General features: G+C 37.3%; 1 protein-coding gene across 2 annotated transcripts; it reads right to left on the reverse strand.

Annotated features, from left to right (window-relative positions):
* Nucleotides 1-17,259: 17,259 nt before the first annotated feature.
* Nucleotides 17,260-19,858, reverse strand: LOC109086141 (activated RNA polymerase II transcriptional coactivator p15-like). 2 transcript variants are annotated; one of them, XM_019100638.2, is made up of 5 exons: nt 19,757-19,858; nt 18,726-18,795; nt 18,427-18,546; nt 17,800-17,908; nt 17,260-17,621 (listed from the first exon to the last, which is right to left on the reverse strand). In XM_019100638.2, exons 2-5 carry the CDS (start codon nt 18,792-18,794, stop codon nt 17,542-17,544), a joined length of 378 nt encoding a protein of 125 aa, XP_018956183.1. In that variant the 5' UTR covers nt 18,795; nt 19,757-19,858; the 3' UTR covers nt 17,260-17,541. The 2 variants fall into 2 exon arrangements, with proteins under 2 accessions (XP_018956183.1, XP_018956178.1); XM_019100633.2 differs by having other exon boundaries at nt 18,726-18,798; nt 19,757-19,843.
* Between the last annotated feature and the right edge of the window lie 119 nt (nt 19,859-19,977).

Raw genomic sequence — 19,977 nt, forward strand, 5'->3', positions numbered from 1 at the left:
CCTCTGTTTCGTAAACTTTCTTTCCATAAAACCACAGGGGGACTGGGCTACGAAACATCTATTGAGAGTCATAAAGAGCTCCATTGTCATGAAAAAGACAAATAGTTTGGAGAGGTCTTACTGAAGTCAATGACATAATGCTAGTGGGTATAAGAGCTCGCTCACAAAACACTCAACATGTAGACGGTTTGTGCACAACCTGTACCGTGCCGGACTACAGGTGGACCAGAGAAGCGTCAGACTAGGATTATCTCAGCTCAGGATCAGTTCCAGATGTGCACGGTTTGCATTTATAAATGGCCTCCAGACAAATGCTCTTTATTAAGCCGATTACCTCCACGTGGGATAAATTTGTTTCCACACTGATTAGCTAGAAACGCGTTGTGTTTACAGCAACATGGGTAGTGGTAGTGCAGGCTAACATTTTTTGTTGTTGTTGACAATACACTCCATTCGAGGGACGATTGTGCTGGTTTTGGCAAATTCCAGCTCTGAGCTCTGTAGTTACTGCATAGGCCCACATGTGTTTGAATACGATCCAGAGCACCACGTATTCCTACTCTATAAACCAGCTGACACTGCTTGACGCAAAATCACATCATTCTTGCTTGCTTTATTCCGAATATTCCTCAGGGTGTTGTATGGAATGGCGAAAGTATTGCAAATATTTTCCAGATTTATTTCAAACAAATGTCAAAAGAGACTAGTTTTCAAAAGTCACAAAAAGATACATATTAAATCTACATTTTCCATATCAAATCAAACTGGCACAGCTAAATGTTATACATAATATACATTTAAAATGTAAATTTCTAGCTAAATATTTATGAAATGCGCACATTTGAGATGCCCCAAATTTAAATTCAAACGTAATTGGGGATTTATCCACAGTCTGTCACTACATTCCAAATGGGATTAATCCGCTTTGGGAGAACAATCATTGTCATTGTATTGAAGGGTTGTTCCAAACTAAATTGCTCAAAAGTGGCCACTTCAAAGGCCCCTTCGGAATGAAGGATTTTGAAGGGGGTAACTGATGGACACTTTACTCACATGATTCTTTGCACTTGTTTAAATGTGTGATGATGATGCAGAAGTGTGTTCCAAGGAACGGGATTTTCTTTTCTTTTCAACTGAATATTTATATCTAACCTTTGCAATATTTACTTAAAAATGTACGTTTAACATAACAAAATGTAAAGTTTGAGTTTGGTTAATCTTTAAAAGGCTTTTGTCAGGTAAAATGCAAGATTGTCACTGTATTATGTAAAGAACAAAATATTAATTCAAGTGACATTTATTTTAAGGAAATATAGCTCAAACAGGCTTCACAAAAAGAAGTTTGTTTGGTTGCAGTTATACAAAAATAAGAAAGAAAGTGCTTAGGCGCTTGGTTGCTAAACTTTGTTGAACATCTTCCTAGTTACGGTAAACTACACCTGTGGTTACTCTAGGACACTTGTGTGAACTTTAAAGGGAACAGACTTCATACGTCCAATAAAAATAACCTTGAGACCACTTTGTTAAACAAGTGACATTCATACTTTTTTAAACTTTGTTTAACCCCAGGAAAACCGTTCCTCTTCAAAGCAGTATGGTCACCCATGGATACAGAAGCCACAAATATTAAAAGGGTACAGCTGTTACTGTGTCTTTTCTTAAAACGATCGGAAAGCACTCAATGTGTTTAACAACATATAGAAAGCTGAGAAGTCAGTTACACCCCATAATCTTTTGGCACTGCATGGTATTCGAATGAGATCAAGTAACAATACAGGTGCTGAACGGTTTGGCCGGTCTGAGTGCATCTACTGAGTGCCAGCAGCTTGTGAGATCATCAGGGGAAATAAAATAAGTACAATGAAAAGGCCTCAATGATGGCAGTACCTGTTTTGAGGGGCACATCTGACTTTTATTAAAAGCACTTTGAGAGGAAATAATAACAATAATCATAATCAGGGCAAGATGTTCGCTGCCCTATGTTGCGTCACTCACACTAAAAGCTAAGTGGGACAATCTGGTCTTTGCAAAATTCTTGAGACTAAGGCTATTCACAGCGTTTCTTTGCAATCAAATTAATATTTAACACTTGACACAAAGAAATGTTACAATTGTTAATATCTCTGATACACTGATATGGGTGCTGTGCAAGTCTACATCAAGCGTGTCGATAACAACCTCTCTGTCTTTTTTCCAGGAGTCTCTCCCACAGTCTTATGTATAGGGGTATTAATAGCAAGTGTGTTTTAACTTCCAAAATTAAATTCATTAAAAACATAAATGTTAAGGGTCCTCATCAACATTGTTCTGTGGCTTTGTTAACAAGTAACTGTTTAATACAGACAGTGAAACTACATCCAAGTCTTGGCATGAGCTACTATGCGCAAATGATCACAAGGGAAGCTTTATTAGATGCAACATCCTTTTCAGAAGGAGCTCTATTAAATTGAAATTCAAGGACTATAGGACTAAAAGCACATTCATATTGATTAGATTTGGCTTGGTTTTTCCAATCTACTGGAAATTAATATGCAGGCTGTGTGTTATATTGAAGCAAGTTTTTGAGTTAGCAAATTTAGGCCGATGTGTATGTGAGTGCTGCATGTAAATAATTTAACCGCATTTAAAAAAAATATGCTGAAAAACAACTTTTTTCTAACTTGTGTTTTTTTTTTTCTCTGATATTGAGGGTTAAAAGCCAAAGCCGCTGTGCTCTGTGGCCTGTTTGAATAGAGGTACATGCTTTCAATCACTCAACATGTTCAGACTCTTCTGCGTGGGGGATGCTGGTACTCCACAGGGGCTGAGGGCCTTGAGTTTGTCGATGAGAGGGAAAGAGAGAGAGCTTATCAGACACATTCCCAGCGTCCCACTGCAGCAGACACTGTCCATGGGTTCAGTTTGTTTGTTTTTCTTGAGAAAGTTTGGGAATATAGCAAATCACGGAAGCCTGTAATAGCAGTGTCTGTTTGTTTGTCAGATTAGTTTGAAATTTGACCTCTCCAGAACAGACTCATCTCATTTGTTTAACTGTCCTAGATGGATTGATAGTGTCTTCTTGGACAAGAATGTCATTAGAAAAGTCTGTACAATAATAATAATAATAATAATAATAATAATAATAATAAAAGAGAATATTTAACATAACTGCAGTATATTGTATTTTCTAAAGTGAGTGAATGTACATGAGTCTGATTGCTCAAGCTGTGCTCTGAGAGCCTTCATATTACATCAGCACTGGGACTTTTCACTTTTAAAGACACTCCGCTTGTCTGTGATTTTTCACTTACTCTTTTAGATATGCCAGTACAGTAGGTGGCAACAAGTTACAAAGTGAGTCACTGATTCAATCAATTTGTTCAAAACCACTGTTTTATTCAGGAATGAAAGCTGTCTTTAATGTGCAAGTCATAGAATCACTCACTCAAACTATTTCATAAGCATTGATTTATTAAGTAATTCCTACTCCACTTTACCCAAATCTGATAGCATCCAAAGTAAAAACTATGTGGGAAAAAAAGAAAAGCAAAAAAGTAACAATATTTCATTAAAGTTTTGGAGATTTGGACTCACTTACCTTACACATTATTCATGATTATGGCTGGAAGTCACATTTCATCAGTGTGTCATTGAGCATTTTACTTCATTTGAGCTACAGTTATGTTGATAATGATCCAAAAACACCCCAAATTTCCCCTTTGTGTTTAGGACAAAAGTTAAAATGCCAATATGGTTCCTCACTTTAGTTTTGATTTTATTCTGTTGTTGCTTAAACTTTTCTTTTCTTTTCCTTTTTTTTTTTTTTTACTGAACTGGGATGTGTTTCTCATAGTGAAAATTGTTAATGCAGTTTCATTCATAGAAAGCCACACATTCAAGTTCAAACCTATTGTATTTATGTAACCCCTCTCTCCCGGGTCCTCCCCCTCCACACCTTGTCCTTGATCCGAGTGGGCCTCGAACCCGGGTGTCTGGCATGGGAGGCGGACGCACTAACAAGGAGGCTAAATGACTGCAGCCACTAGCGTCAGGGGAGTGAGGTTTACCTGCACAGCACCTACTTGCTGGCCTCCATTACCCCCTAAACCTCACTCCCATCTGGGTCACGGCACCAATATAACCCCTCTCTCCCGGGTCATCACCGCCACAACTCCTCCTTGCTCCGAGTGGGCCTCGAACCCGGGTCACTGGCATGGGAAGCGGACGCATTAACAAGGAGGCTAAATGACTGCAGCCACTAGCGTCAGGGGAGTGAGGTTTACCTGTACAGCACCTACTTGCTGGCCTATGTTACATTTACACATATAAAAGGTACATCTTCGTTTTTCTGCCTTTTAAGAGTAAATCAGTCAAGGGATGTAACACTGTAAAGGGATTAGAGGTAGTGGAAGTTAAGAGCTGTCAAGCCTGAAGGCCTAGTTTTGTCTCGTTTTCAGGAACTTTGTTGGACACACTTTGGTGAGCACATATACGGACATTCAGCACAAAGCAAAGTCTGGGAAATGTCAACAAACACTAGACTTCTCAATAGTTACTGGAAAGGCCACCACTACAGAGATGTTTTCAAGAATTTCACTGAAAGCGCCAGTGTCACACTTGCAGTGCCGTTCATTTGAAATGCAAGACCTTTGCACAATAGCAGACAAATGCTTTTCTAAAAGCCATAAATACCATTTTAAAAGCTGACAGCCTGACCTGGCAAAAGCTAGATCTGATATCTGTTAAGATTTTGTTGCACGTTATGGTATTAGTTTTATTCATATTGAAGAGTGTTATGAGATGAAATAAGGGAGATGTGAATGTGCAGATGTGTGTTTGAACAGAACTATGGGAACTCAGAAGGTCATGACAGCAAACAGCACCACTCTCTCACATTTAATAGCTTGAATAATTTGGCAACATAAGATCAAATGACATTGCATGTGAAACAAGAATTTGATTTGTATTTGCTTGGTTAACTGCAATGAGGATCAACTTAAAAATGTTTCAGCCAAAGCTGGTAGGATCATTTTCACATATGGGTCAAACAAACAATGGGTTGCCATGATATCTTGACATCTTCACTTGAAGCCAAGTGCTCATGATGACATTTAACATCATTTGGCTGCATCATCTATTTTCACACCCAGTCATTGTGTCACGAATAAGCACAATGAAACATTTGCTGAGGAAACTGGAAAACAAAAGAGGTGAGTAATATCATTCATTTTCGAGCCACATTTTCACATACTTTAAAGATGTTTCATTTTCTCCTTGTACCTGCCTAAATGAACTTAAAAACACCATGGAAATTGATGCTTGTGATTTCTTTCACTAAAGTAATGCATTTGTGTTGTATAAGACTGAACCACATTACTTTATCTAGCTGCTGTTCAGTACATAAAGTAACAGTGATTGTTCTTTTGGTTAAAATATGTGACAGTGTCACTGCAAAATCTCTTAATAAGTGTGTTTTATGTGTCTGGACAAGCCCCTTTCCTCACAGCCAGATTGCCCTCATCATTAGACTTTATATGAGCTGGACTGAGTTGACTGGAGCTGCTTTCTCTGGTTCATTAACGCTCCTCATGAAGCATCACAAATCCAAGAAGACACATGTGTCGCCTTGTCATCTAGTTCTGACAAATCTATGGAAAAAGCTTTACTTCTTTAGAATATTTTTAATACTGTATATATCTATTAAAAATACTATTGGGGATGCATAATTTATCATTTCCAAATGGATTATCATTATTAGTGCTAATAAATAAAACTTTCAATCTTTAGCAAATCTGAAAAGGAATGTATACAATTATATTGTTTAGCCCTGCTATAATGTTGTTATTCCTAAATTTACTTGTAGCATATATTTAGTCAATATAAAGGGCATGACAGATAACAAAAACTTTATGTAACTATGTGATTTTGTAAATTAGAATTGAGATCGCTTCGGTCCCACTGCATGACTAATTTAGATGTTGTGGATGCATATGGAATAGCTTGAATAATTCAGATTACATGAGAGACTGCTGGAGACTGTTTAGGACATCACCCCTGACAAGATTTTTTGCTCAGAAAACAAAAATGCCCTCTTTAATGTTACTCTATGATCTGTGTCATGTTGTAGGACATATTAAATTTGACTTTGTGTTAAAAACAACACTCCAGGTGCTCATGAACACACCCCTATTCTGTAGAGAAAACTGATTATGACAGAAGTCTCTTAGGAGTTTCCAGCTCAACCTGACATGCAGATGAAGAGAGGGAGAAGCACCTGTTTGAATTGGATCTGCTTCTCTTTTTAGCTTGCGTCATGTGAGTTCATCCAAATGTCTTATGCCACATTAGGTGGGAAATTCATCTCGACCTTTATCAAGCCAATTACACCAGTAAAGATATGCTATCATCGGAACTAGGTAGACTACTTTATATACACTTTGAATATGATGCTGATTCCTTCTGGTGTGGGTGATTTCTCTGATTCTCAAACATTTTGTTAGACAATGTATATAAGTATTTAAAGGGATAGCACATCGCTGGTTCAGGAGAGTTGGGTTCAAGAGCCGGTGTTCTGACATCGAACCCTTATGTGCTGCGCCTTGTTTACAAGCAGAGGAAGAAGCACGCTGTACAGAAGATTTTGACAGAGAAGATGACTTGCAAAACTTTGAACCAGAATATACAGATGTTGAAGAGAGAACGTTGAATCCTGCGTTAGCAGCACTACACGTATGTGTCAATTTACTCTCCTGAACCCGCGGTGAAGACACAAAAGAGAATTTTTTTTTTAATAAAGTTGTTATTTTTGTTTTCTTTGTGCACAAAAAGTATTTTCATAGCTTCATAACATTACGGTTGAACCACTGATGTCACATGGACTATTTTATTAATAACCTTACTACCTTTCTGGGCCTTAAACATGGTAGTTGCATTGCTGTCTATATGGATGGTCAGAAAGCTCTCTGATTTCATCAAAAATATCTTAATTTGCATGATGAAAGCTGAACGAAGGTCTTATGGGTTTGGAACAACACGAGGGTGAGTAATGACAATTTTCATTTTTGGGTGAACTATCCCTTTAAGTACACTTTATAATAAAGCTGTTTTTGATACAAAATTGTAATATGTGGGTGAAACAGCTAAATGACTGACCCTAGTTTGTAATATATCAATGTTTTTTATTCAAACATTAGCAAATTTAAAAAACTATTTTATGTAAACAATTATATAAATTTTGTAAAAGTTCATTTTAAGCTTTAAATCTTTACACAAAACTTAGTATAAAACAATAGACAGACAGACAGACAGACAGACAGACAGACAGATAGATAGATAGATATATATATATATATATATATATATATATATATATATATATATATATATATGAGTATGTGATATGTTTTGATAAACAAAATAATGAATAATGAGAATACACCAGAGGTGCAATTCTTTCCCTGATGTGACTGGAATGAAAATATCCAAAGACAGGTACTGGGAGACCGCTTGAGCTATGTCTTAAAGAGTTGAGTTTCATGTTTTGAAAATATTTAACGCATACAGAGTGCATTCTTCAATCCACCCCTGACAGTGCTGGATGTTTGGCCTTGTTGTACAGCAGACACCCCCTGTTGTTTTGTTCCTCTTCCTCTCAGAGCAATCTACAGTATGGGGTAACACATTTGGCAACATTCCTGTTTCCTTTTAAAAGAGGCCATGGCAGCGAACACATACGCATGTAAAAACAAACTCTCAGGGACAGGTTAATAGGACCCACAGTCCTCATAGGGATTAGAAGAGGCACCGTGCCCTCAAGTCTGGAAGTCAAGTAGTCCACAGTCCAACATTCAATAATAGCCCATTTGATTTTAGTAACCAAACCTGAGATACGGACACCTAGTAAGTGCAAGAGATGTTTTTAAAGCAGTTGAACGAGACTCTATAAAATTCAATCATAATAGACGTGTAAAACACATGGTGATTTTTATACAAAGCAGAGAAAATTGTTTCCCCTTCAGCATTTGTATCTGTCAGCTACGTGCAAATCAGTAACCCAATAGGCCCCAACCAGGAGTAAAGAGAAATGTAAGTCCACTTGAGTCCAAATAAAATGAAGAATGTGACATTGTAAAAGTAATGATTTTCGGAACAAAATAATAACACGACCCAAGTCCATTACTTCAAATTGTGCTGCAGACATTCCACTAAACTTCCTTTCACCTCCGAAGAGCCTCCTTTCCCCTGGAGGACACATTAAAAATCCCTCCAAGTCGTTAGGGGTTTGTTGAAATCCAAAATATTCCATTTATTAAAGCTTTTAAAAGAGATGGAAATGTGAAGTGTAGAATAATGTTATAAATGGGGCTTGTGACTTAATTAAGTGTAGTGAGGCTTGCCTCTGGGCAGTGAATGGCTTAATGGCTCAGTATGAGAGTGTGACTGACTGCCTGCATTTCTTTTCTCTGCTAACTGAATTAGTCAGCAATTAGTATTAGTGGATTAGGCCATCTCACAGTCCAGGCTAACAAGGAACATTCCCAGAACTTTCTTTTAAAGGTATGTTCTTGCAGTAACGTTAATGGTAAGGTATCATGCTCGGGAAACATTATCAGAACATAAGCATGAAACCATTGTTCATTAATCCCTTATATAAAATTACTATGGAATAGTTTAGCCATTCTAGTTTTAAATAACTACCTCTATGAGTTAATGAATCAGCTAAATGAATCATAAATCACGGAGCCCACTTCACATGTACATGTGCTAAGAATGTTTTCCAAATGTCTCCATTAGCAAACTATAAAAAAACGCCAGTTTTTCATAACCTAATTAGAAAGGTTTTTGCACTTTCATTGCATACTGTTGCTTTATTTATTTGAGTTAGGAAAATATTCTCAGAACACATTCATTGTACAGCTATATTTTGGAGCAGTAACGAAATGATACGTATATGTGTTAGCCTTTTTCTATGTTTCTAATGACACTTTTGAGAATAAAACCATCCAAAAAAAGGATTGAGAGTTACGGTTCTCCAATATAATGAGGAGACTGGTCCAAGCAGGGTTTGTCCTGGAATTCCTGTGGTCTTTATGGCAGATAGGCTAAAGCAAAGAGATGAGTAGATCTCTGTTTAAACATCCTCCAAATGGCATGCTCTGACGTCCCACGGCCGAAGAGAAACACTACATGTTGACACTGCGTGTGCGGTAGATGCTTTTACGTCAGAGATTCTCTGCTTCTTTTTTTTCACCTCTTCTGCAAATCTTTGTTTGTTTGAATGGTCTATTACTGCTTCCCATTGTCTGGTCCTGTCTACATTCTGTCCTTAGTAGACAAACGGTGGGTAGACAGAGTGGTGTGAGGTCTGATTTAAAAACTGAGCATACAATACAAAGTATTTCTCATGTCTCAAATAATCAGGTTCCAAATTTCTAATTATCTGTAAAGGGAATGGTAGGCCCATTTGATATAGATCTGTTTATTGGATCATAGTGTGAACAGCCACAAAGTGCATTTACTAATAAAAAAACTGATTTTTGCCACTTTGTCATATGGAAATAAATTAGAAATGTTTTTTTTCTCTCTCTCTCTCTTTTAGTAACGTCTTTAGTATGAGCATTTAGTTTGGATTTGATGTGTTTGTGACGTTATTTGAATGCAGTTATTATGGAAAAGACCATGAAATGATTTCTGTTGAGAAAAAATCTAGCTAGTCAATTTTGTCTGGCTTAAAGGGTCAGTTAGGGTCCAGAAAGGGTGTTGTGGTACTCTTGTGAATGCGCATCAAAAACCGACACGGAAGAGAAAAATTTGTTGAATTTAATTTGTTATTTTTGTTTTATTTCCACACAAAAAGTATACTCGAAGCTTCATAAAATGAAGGTTGAACCACTGATGTCACATCGACTATTTAAACAATGTCCTTACTACGTTTCTGGGTTTTGAACGTAGTAGTTGTGTTTCTGTCTATGCAGGGTCAGAAAGCTCTTGGATTTTATCAAAAATATCTTCATTTGTTTTCTGAAGTTGAACGAAGGTCTTACAGGTTTGGAACAACACAAGGGTGATTAATTAATGACAGAATTTTAATTTTTGGTGGAACTATGCCTTTAATTAACTTCTTGTAAATAAAAGAAATATCACATCTGCCATAATGCTGAATATCAGACTATTTGCAGTTGAATCTCAGCAGCACTTATTCAGTACTCCAGCATGATTGTTTATCTGATATAAGAAAATCAGACTAGGCATGGCACAGATATTTTTTTTTTCACATCGTCTGCTATGTAGTGAAACAATACAGCTGGGAGTACCTCAATGTAATAAGGAATTTTTAGTGTCCTTAGAGCCTTTAAACTGGAAAAAAGGAGGAAAAACAGGATATGAACAGGTCAAGTGGAAAACCCTCATCCCCGAAGTGATTTAACATAACCCAGTGCAAACACGGGAAGCACAACCATGAATATTTAATGACTGTACTATTCCAAAAACTTTCTTTCCCCCATTAATCACAGTAAATTTTTCTCCAGTGCTACCTGGAGTCTTTCAGTTGATTGTATTTTCCACTATTAATGCAAACTAAGTGAGAGATGTGAGTGTGATATCATTATCTAAATTCTGCACAGTTTGTTTATTAATAATACTATCTGAACTGATCCGTGATAAGAAAATCCACTGTGGATACACCCAGGCAAATAACAAGATGATTTGCCACAGAGGCCGTGTTGTTTACACTAGATAAATGAGACATGACTCCTTATATTTTCCCTTTTTGGCAAGACATTTCTCCGCCTGTGAGCGAGATAGCACATTTGGACCACTGCGTCAAAATTACAACCATGACTATCTTAATTGTCTCCATGGGGAATCAAAGGAATTAAAGTATGGCTCAAGTTATGGCATTGCATAATGCTTTACCACACAGCCATTTGCAGCAGCACACCGAGGGATCATGTCGGCGCCCAGGCAGATTCAATCCTCACAGGCGGCCGGAAATGTAACTTTCTGTCCTGCTGTGTAGCATGCAGGTGAGGGAAATCTGGCTTATGTAAGTGACATTGTACCACTTATTTATATAACTACACACCGAATAAATAAATACTTGGGCATGAACTGCTTATTTGATTTTTCCTGTGTTTTATCTTAAATCTTTCACAATGGAAACAAATAGTCCATTACAATGTAGTAACAAGCACACACTGCAACAAAATTTCACTGATTTAAATTTTTTTATTCCTCTGAAGTAAATTTCATGGCAGTGGATAACTGAGACACAAGTTGGTGCCAGTTACACAGAAATCATGTCCACTGTACAATACAAGAGATGTAAAAGTAAAGTTTTTTTTTTTTTTTTTTTTTTTTACAATGCATATCTGTACACTGGCATAGAGGTGGCTTTTTTTTTTCAATTTATTCTTATGGGAGCCAAGCTATATCTCGCCATGGGGGATTGTGGGATTGACATTGTGTGTACACTGCAAAGGTTCCCTCAATGCCACAAAACGCTACAACACCTCTGCTTTGGGATACATCTTTATTGAGTTTTTTTTTTTTTTTTTTTTTTTTCAGCACTTGGCCAATACAATGATCATATATAGATACAGTTTGAAACATGCAAGCTGTCCAGGGTAACAATAAACTGTCAGTTTAATCAACTCAAATAAAATTCTATTCTCAAGAAAATAAAATTGTTCAAAATACAATATTTAAAGGAGTTTTATTTTAGTTCACCCAAAAATAAACATTACATGTTGTTCCAGACACATAAGACCTTCATTCATCTTCGGAACATATATTAAGATATTTTTCATGAAATCTGAGAGTTTTCTGAACCTGCATAGACAGCAATGCAACTACCATAGTCAAGGCCCAGAAAGGTAGCAAGGACATCGATAAAATTGTTCATGCGACATCAGCGGTTCAACCTTAATTTTATGAAGCTATAAGAAAACTTTATGTGCACAAAGAAAACAAAAATAAAGACTTTATTCAACAATTTATTCTGTGTCAGTGTCAAAAATATCTTAATTTGTGTTCCCAAGATGAATGAAGGTCTTACGTGTTTGAAATGACATGAGGGTGAGAAATTAATGACAGATTTTTTTTTTTTTTTTTTGGGTGAACTATTCCTTTAACATGCATATAACAACTACGTATAAAAAAATATATATTATGATTATATTTGTTTCAAACTGAAAACAACCAAAGGCATTCTAGCAGAGTTATCTCACTGCTGTGAACACGCACTGTGGCCTTGCCATAGGGGACAGCAAATACTGGGAATATCTGTTATGTTTCATGTGGATGTTGAGATTTAAGAATCAGGTTTTAGTGTTAGAAGTGTGGTTGTGGTTGTGACATTCCAATACCCTTAGGCCCATTTAAACGCTACTGACTACAAAAACAACTCATCTGAGGGTGAAACTAAATCCTGGCAAACAACACTCCTTGTGAACAATAAGTGTTGGTCCAGGCTGGGCAGATTTACGAGGTGGCGTGGACAGTCAGGTCAAAGGGACCTCCAGCTAACCTCAGGGACGTTCTGGCTCAGCGGGGTCCCGCAGCCAGCAAGAGGGGCAGTATAAGCCCCAGCAGAGAGGGGAGAAGTTATCAGCAAGCCCACAACATTCCTCAGTGTTCTCCAGCTAACATGTCTGCAGTTAAGCTTTGTGCTAACAATGAAACAGCCGATGTGAAATATGAAATGTGATCCACTCAAAATACTGCCAACAGCACTTTGATCAGGGCACAATAAAAGACACTAGAGTCAGTTTTTTGAGTTTTACAGTTAACAGTACTATACTAAAACCTTATTTTTCTTGAACTAAAGACGTTTTATATTTCTCTGATGAATTTGCCATTCAAAGCCATGAGTCATGAGTAATAACAAATCTGTAAGTATTTTCATATGAGTAATCTACAAAAATATTTACTAAGAAATAAATTTGGTGATACATGAGTCCGATATTCATGTGATGAACTAAGATAGCATTTGTGAGAAGAGTTCTGTGTGTATAATTTTTCTTTGAATCCGAACGCCGAAGAGGAAAGTGTGATCAAACAGAATCTTCCATAAGATGGAACGTCTGGACGTCTGTTTTATCATTACAGTCAGCAAGGCAACATTTCATCTCATCCCCATGCTCGATTCCTTGACCACCTTTTGAATTAAACTCATTAATCATGAATGAGGTCCTGTTTTGATCTATCTTCACTTCTGTGGCAGCTTCACCAAACTGACCTCACATGTAAGCAGAACATATCCATGCCAAAGACAACTGCAACCCTTATTAAACTGACACTCACTGGACATTCCACGGAGCTAGCCAGGATACCAACACATTTTCTGTTTTGAAGGAATGACAGAATGACAGTACATTTTGGTAGAAATGCACCTCAGTGAGAACACTTTCGCCAGGGTGAAGTCAAAGTGGACTTGTTTTTCTTCTGACGTGTTCGAGATGAATGATTTTATCCTTGCCAGAGGGTCAAGAGGAGGGATTCTGGCCTATAAACTTCTCAATATCATTTGTCCATTGTAAAGATAATTCAACTGTAGACAAATTGGCAAGATCCTGCCTTAGTTCACAGCCAAAGCGGGTTCCAGCCAATACCATCCCTGTCATGGACAGGAAACTCAAGGCGCCCCGTAATCAATATGCATTTCACATCTCAATGGAAGAACAAATTCCTTCCATGAAACAGAATCCGTTATATTAGCCACCATGGAGTAAAACAACAGAGGCAGACACATCCATCAAAACTGGGCTGAAAGGGTTTCCTCATGCGTTAATCTCTCCTGTAAAACCCACGCCGGTTTGATATTAGCCCAAAGATGAGCTACACGCCCCAGCATATTCCCGTGTCCCGATGTAAACATAACCTGAAACTCAAAGCGCTGAAATATGCAATGCAATACTCAATGACACGAGAACCAGTCCAAGAACCACAGACACCAATGTTCAATCGCCAGGCTCACAGCAGACCCTTCAAATGGAAGCAGATGTTGGACTTTTGATGCATCAGTGACCTAAAGTGCTCCAAAACTATAAACTAGTGCAACACACCCGCTCGGCCTCTCTCTTCCAGGATGTTCTGCATATTACTCCATCCATCATAAAAGCATCAAAGTGATATACAGGAAATCTCAAAAAGATGGAGGCTGCATGGACGATTCAAACCACCTCCAGTTATCAGGGACATTCCACCAATTCCTATTTTGTGGACAGATGGTCACACCGTGTTTGTGCTTTCATTAAAATGATTGCAGACCAAAGCACAACTTGCAGCAAATGCATTTGATTCCTCCACATCGCTCAGTTCAGCGTGTTCAGATGGAATATCTATCACACTCTGATAGGAAAGGAAATTCTCATGCATTAACGGTGTTTGATGCACTGCCAAGACTTGTGAAACAAATTCCTTTCCTATCAACAACTAACATGTGATGGAAAGAACTTCACATTAGTAAGCCACAAACACGCTGTCTGGTATCAGAATTGCCATATTGATGGAAAGGGTACAAAGCAGAATTTACGACCTTAACTGTATAAAATGGAAATCTGTACTCTACAATGGTCAGTCTGTTTTAAGGAGTACTTGTGTCATTGTTAAAAACGTTGACAAGTTGAGGATGGTTTTCTTATCCAAAAACTATCAGGAGAAAAGAAATTTCAATAGAGCATTGGTGCCACCTAGTGATAACTTTCTATTGGGCAATTTTGACAAATATGAATGTGCATGGTCCATTTTAATCTAAGGAACTTTATTGTATTAAACACAGAACAATGGAAGATGAAAATTAACTGATATCTAGTATGAAATCATACACACCACATCAAACTCAGGCCTACATACTGTGGCCACTGGCAACCAATAAAATGTTTAATTTTCTTTTTATCAGTTTTGCACTCTAACATTAGCTTTACACTAACAGGTGTACATAACATTACTCTTGGTTTTAGAGACTGACATTTTTGATGTTTCATAGTTCATGTCTTGGTGTTTGATCACAGAATTTAAGTTGGAGTGAAAAGCTGGTTCAATCAGAACATGAAATTATTACCTCTCAGGAACTAAAATGAACCTCGGTGGTTGCAAGTAATCTCCATAGTAACCACCACCTGAAGTGCAAGCAGCGAAACAGAAAAATAAATATTATTTTCTAAGGCAGAGCTTTATGTTCAAACCTTAGGATGCATTTGATTCTCAAGAAACAGTCATAATATGGATCGATGCACATTTTGAAATGCATATATACACACACACACACAGGTGCATCTCAAATTAGAATGTCGTGGAAAAGTTTATTTATTTCAATAATTCAACTCAAATTGTGAAACTCCTGTATTAAATTCAATGCACACAAACTGAAGTAGTTTAAGTCTTTGGTTATTTTAATTGTGATGATTTTGGCTCATATTTAACAACAAATTAAATAATTTCATACTTCAATTAATTTAATTACTGCCTCAATTCGGCGTGGCATGAAGGTGATCAGTTTGTGGCACTGCTGAGGTGGTATGGAAGCCCAGGTTTCTCTGACAGTGGCCTTCAGCTCATCTGCATTTTTTGGTTTCATTTCTCATTTTCCTCTTGACAATACCCCATAGATTCTCTATGGGGTTCAGGTCTGTTGAGTTTACTGGCCAGTCAAGCACACCAACACCATGGTCATTTAACCAACTTTTGGTGCTTTTGGCAGTGTGGGCAGGTGCCAAATCCTGCTGGAAAAATGAAATCAGCATCTTCAAAAAGCTGGTCAGCAGAAGGAAGCATGAAGTGCTGCAAAATGTCTTGGTAAACGGGTGCAGTGACTTTGGTTTTCATAAAACACAATGGACCAACAACTGCACCCCAAATCATCACAGACTCTGGAAACTTAACACTGGACTTCAAGCAACTTGGGCTATGGGCTTCTCCACCCTTCCTCCAAACTCTAGGACCTTTGTTTCCAAATGAAATACAAAACTTGCTCTCATCTGAAAAGAGGAATCTGGACCACTGGGCAACAGTCCAGTTCTTCTTCTCCTTAGCCTAGGTAAGACACCTCTGACGTTGTCTGTGGTTCAGGAGTGGCTTAACAAGAGGAATACAACTGTAGCCAAATTCCTTGACATGTCTGTGTGTGGTGGCTCTTAATGCCTTTACCACAGCCTCAGTCCATTCCTTGTGAAGTTCACTCAAATTCTTGAATTGATTTTCCTTGACAATCCTCATAAGGCTGCGGTTCTCTTGGTTGGTTTTGCATCTTTTTGTTCTTTCTTTGGCAATGAATGTTTGTGGCTCACCCTCCTTGTGAAGGGTGTCAATGATTGTCTTCTGGACAACTGTCAGATCAGCAGTCTTCCCCATGATTGTGTAGCCTAGTGAACCAAACTGAGAGACCGTTTTGAAGGCTCAGGAAACCTTTGCAGGTGTTTTGAGTTGATTAGCTGATTGGCATGTCACCATATTCTGACTACTTCAGTCTGTGTGCAGTGAATTTATTTAATACATGAGTTTCACAATTTGAGTTGAATTACTGAAATAAATGAACTTTCCCACGACATTCTAATTTATTGAGATGCACCTGTATATATTTATAGTTTATGTACCATTATTGCACAAAATGTCTTAATGTAGAAATGCTGTTTAGTCAACCAATTCTGAAATATAGTTGATACTAATATAACATATATATATATATTATATATATATATATATATAAATATAAACAATATAACAGTAGATTAATTTTATAAATGTTTATTCACAGTATGAACCTCTGCATCTCAAAAAAAAAAATGTGATTGCACGGTGTTTACCTCGTACAGAAACTACCCCAATAATGCTTGCTTTGCACGCAACACCATAAACCATATTGTCTCAAAGACGTGCTGGCAATACAGTGACTACCATGATTTAAGAGTGATTTAATTTAGACAGCAAATGCAATTGATGCAAGATGGCTCTTCTGGACAGTCAAGTGAAAGGGCTGTTTTTATTCTGGAGTCTGGTCTATGTTTGAGTGGGTGTACGGACCATTATAATTCCTGCTCCCACGCGAACGCGAGCAAATTACACACAAGCACTCAGGACTGGACACAACAAGCATCATAAAGTGCCAAACGCCTTCATTTTAGGTCATCAATTACAGCTTTGTTTATTGACAGGATCACAACAACTTCCAGTTTAAAAATTATGCACTTTACCATGATATAGGGAACAAAACATAACATGGTTAATATTTTTACACTCAATAAACAAATTAAAAATAAAAAAAAACACCAGACTAAAGACTCCAAACCAAAAAAAAGTTTATTATGTAGGCAGAGTATGAGAACAATGCAGCTATTGTACTATTAAAATAATCACCCAGTCAAGAATTACTCTTCACACACATCAACATTTAACAGTAGATAACTGGATATTAACAATAACATAACAAAAAAAATGTCTCTTCAAATTGAATGGCATACATATAGCACAAGTTGAAACAGGAAACATTTTGTTAAAGTCCCTGTGTACCAAAGCATAGAACTCTAAAAAGAACCAGACAACCATTCACTGAACAAAGAGCTCTTACAATTTTCTAATTGCATCATCGATGTCCGACATTTGTTCCTTCAGCTGATTCCACTGCTCAGGATTCAATGAAATGCCTGAGGGTAATTCAATACAATTGATGGAACGAAACTACTATGGCACAATAATAAAATGTAATACACACAGGAACATTTTACCTGCACTGAAAGATAGTTGTTTGACTAAGAGGTCAAAGTAGAATGACACAAAAATACATCAAATAAATTGGAGAAAAATAAATGGCCCCATAATTACCTTTTTTTCCAGGCTTCATCTCACCAGCTTGGTCCATCCAGTACTCTCGAATGTCAATCAAAACCTTGCCTTTGAAATCTCTGACACTGACGTATCTCAGTTTTCCAATCTGTCACACATCAAAACAGTAATAAACGGAGCAATTCCAAGAGGGTCCTCGCACCACCGGTGCTCGGGCCCTAATGAGCCACCAGGGACAGTAAATATTAGCTCTAAAATCAAATCATACTAAACTTTCATTATTACACTTAAAAATAAATCTAAAACAGAAGAAATTACAGGTTACTGATATTCTGTAGGAGTTCTTAGATATAAATAAAAAGAACCCGATAAGAGATGTGTTACTAATCCAAGGGAAAGGTAAAGTTGCATTACAGATCAATAATAATAATAATAATAATAATATATTTTATAAATTGATGTTAATCTTGTTGCCAGCAAGATTGCGTTTATGTTTCAAAGCACTATTGCTCTTAGTAGAGCGCTTTAAACTACTCTGCAAGATAATTTAATGTCAGATCAATATTACATGTCCATGCATTTATTTATTTGGTAAGCAGTTCTACTAAATATGGGATAATGTATAATCATTTGGTCATTAATAAAAAAAATGCTGAAAAACTCAACCTGGAACATGTTATCATCATTGTTTCTGTCACTCTTAGCAGAGCCGCTGGGTTTGGAGGTCTCTCCACTTTTCTGTTTTTTAGCAGGCTTCTCAGGAGCACTTGCCTTCTTTCTTTTGGCCTTTGGTAGAAATAAGGAGACAAAAACAAACACATGACCTTTCAGGCCTGCAGCACATATTCAGATTAAACATCCACTGCTGGTTTCAAGTTAAATTCAAGTCAGGGAGCATAAACTTAGTTTTCCAGTTGGGAAGGCTATATTAATTTTGTTGCATTCATGTAAATCAGTGTTCATACCTTTGTTTCTGTATCACTGTCCGAACCACTATTCGAAGTGGAAGACAGCACATCTTTAGACTTAGGCATGCTGCTGAAGTTGAACACAAGTACAATTTCATGTAAAATATGATTCAACACTGCCCCCTCAATGCCACTTCTGGAACGTCATGTCAGTAGTGAATACACATTTTTCCAGCTATGTTCGGTTTTATTTTGTATATAACAGCAGCTCAGTCTCTATTTAGCAAGGGACCCTTGATGTGAAAACCTGTGCTTTATACTAACTGCTACAAAGAATTTAATTAAATTAAACATTAAATTTAACATAAGAGAACAGACACAGTGAGGGTTATTTTAATATTTTATTAATTTCCCAGACTTTCTCTGACCTAGAATCCAATTGTGAGATTCCCTGATATTCCCAGAATTTTTCATCATAACTGCGGAAATACTAGTTTATTTAGAAGACCAACTGGATCTCAAAAAGTACTAAATTAAACCTTGTAAAAACATGCTACACATATTTCCTAGCCTTAAACTGTAGGGCTAGCTACATTGTATAGCCTTGCTACATATATTTAGCAACGTTTTTGCTTTTTTTTAAAACCCAGACTATTTGAATTTTGCACTGATTTTTAAAAAATTCCAGCAGCATCCCCTCTGCCTATCGCTGAGCACGAGGGAGAGGATTGTCATCTTGATTGAGAAGAGCCATCAGGCAAGAGAAAGGCTTGAGGCCGATCAATAATGACTTCGCTTCACCGATTTGCCTCCGTTTACGGGAATGAACGACATCAAACTGCTTAATTTGTTTGTACAACCAAAACTAACTCGTGTACATCAACACCGGCGAGTATGGCGGGGCTGATTATGGGCCTCTGCATCCCAAAACTAAGGTGGAAAGATAGGCCCTGCATAACACATTCATATTAGAAGCGGTTTTGTATCACTGCTCTTTATATGATTCTTGGCTGTTCATTTATTTAACAAGCGCTTGTCTAAAATAGACAGTTTACTATTAGCTTTTGTATGAATTGAATAGGACTTACGTTTACTGTTGCGCAGTGTCAGTCACGTTCAGCGGCAGGAAGTCGATGAATCAATAACCAACCATATGGCTAATAACGTCTCAGAGGCCATTGTGGGAAATGTAGTTTTTTTTCTTCAGCGCAAACCACAGTAACAACAAATCTTTAAAGTGAAAGAATGCTTCTCGTTCTGTGTTCAGACCAGACCGACTGAAGAACTCGTTCACATAAAAAAGCGAAAG

Source organism: Cyprinus carpio, chromosome B5 (genome assembly GCF_018340385.1).
Source record: "Cyprinus carpio isolate SPL01 chromosome B5, ASM1834038v1, whole genome shotgun sequence".
Classification (NCBI taxonomy): Eukaryota; Metazoa; Chordata; class Actinopteri; order Cypriniformes; family Cyprinidae; genus Cyprinus; species Cyprinus carpio.

Excerpts from the sequence above, each read along its gene's own strand:
- LOC109086141 (XM_019100638.2), bottom strand. The coding sequence starts at position 18,794 with ATGCCTAAGTCTAAAGATGTGCTGTCTTCCACTTCGAATAGTGGTTCG. Across the intron at positions 18,547-18,725 it reads ACAGTGATACAGAAACAAAG|GCCAAAAGAAAGAAGGCAAG; the intron begins GTATGAACACTG and ends TTTCTACCAAAG. Across the intron at positions 17,909-18,426 it reads ATGATGATAACATGTTCCAG|ATTGGAAAACTGAGATACGT; the intron begins GTTGAGTTTTTC and ends GATGTGTGACAG.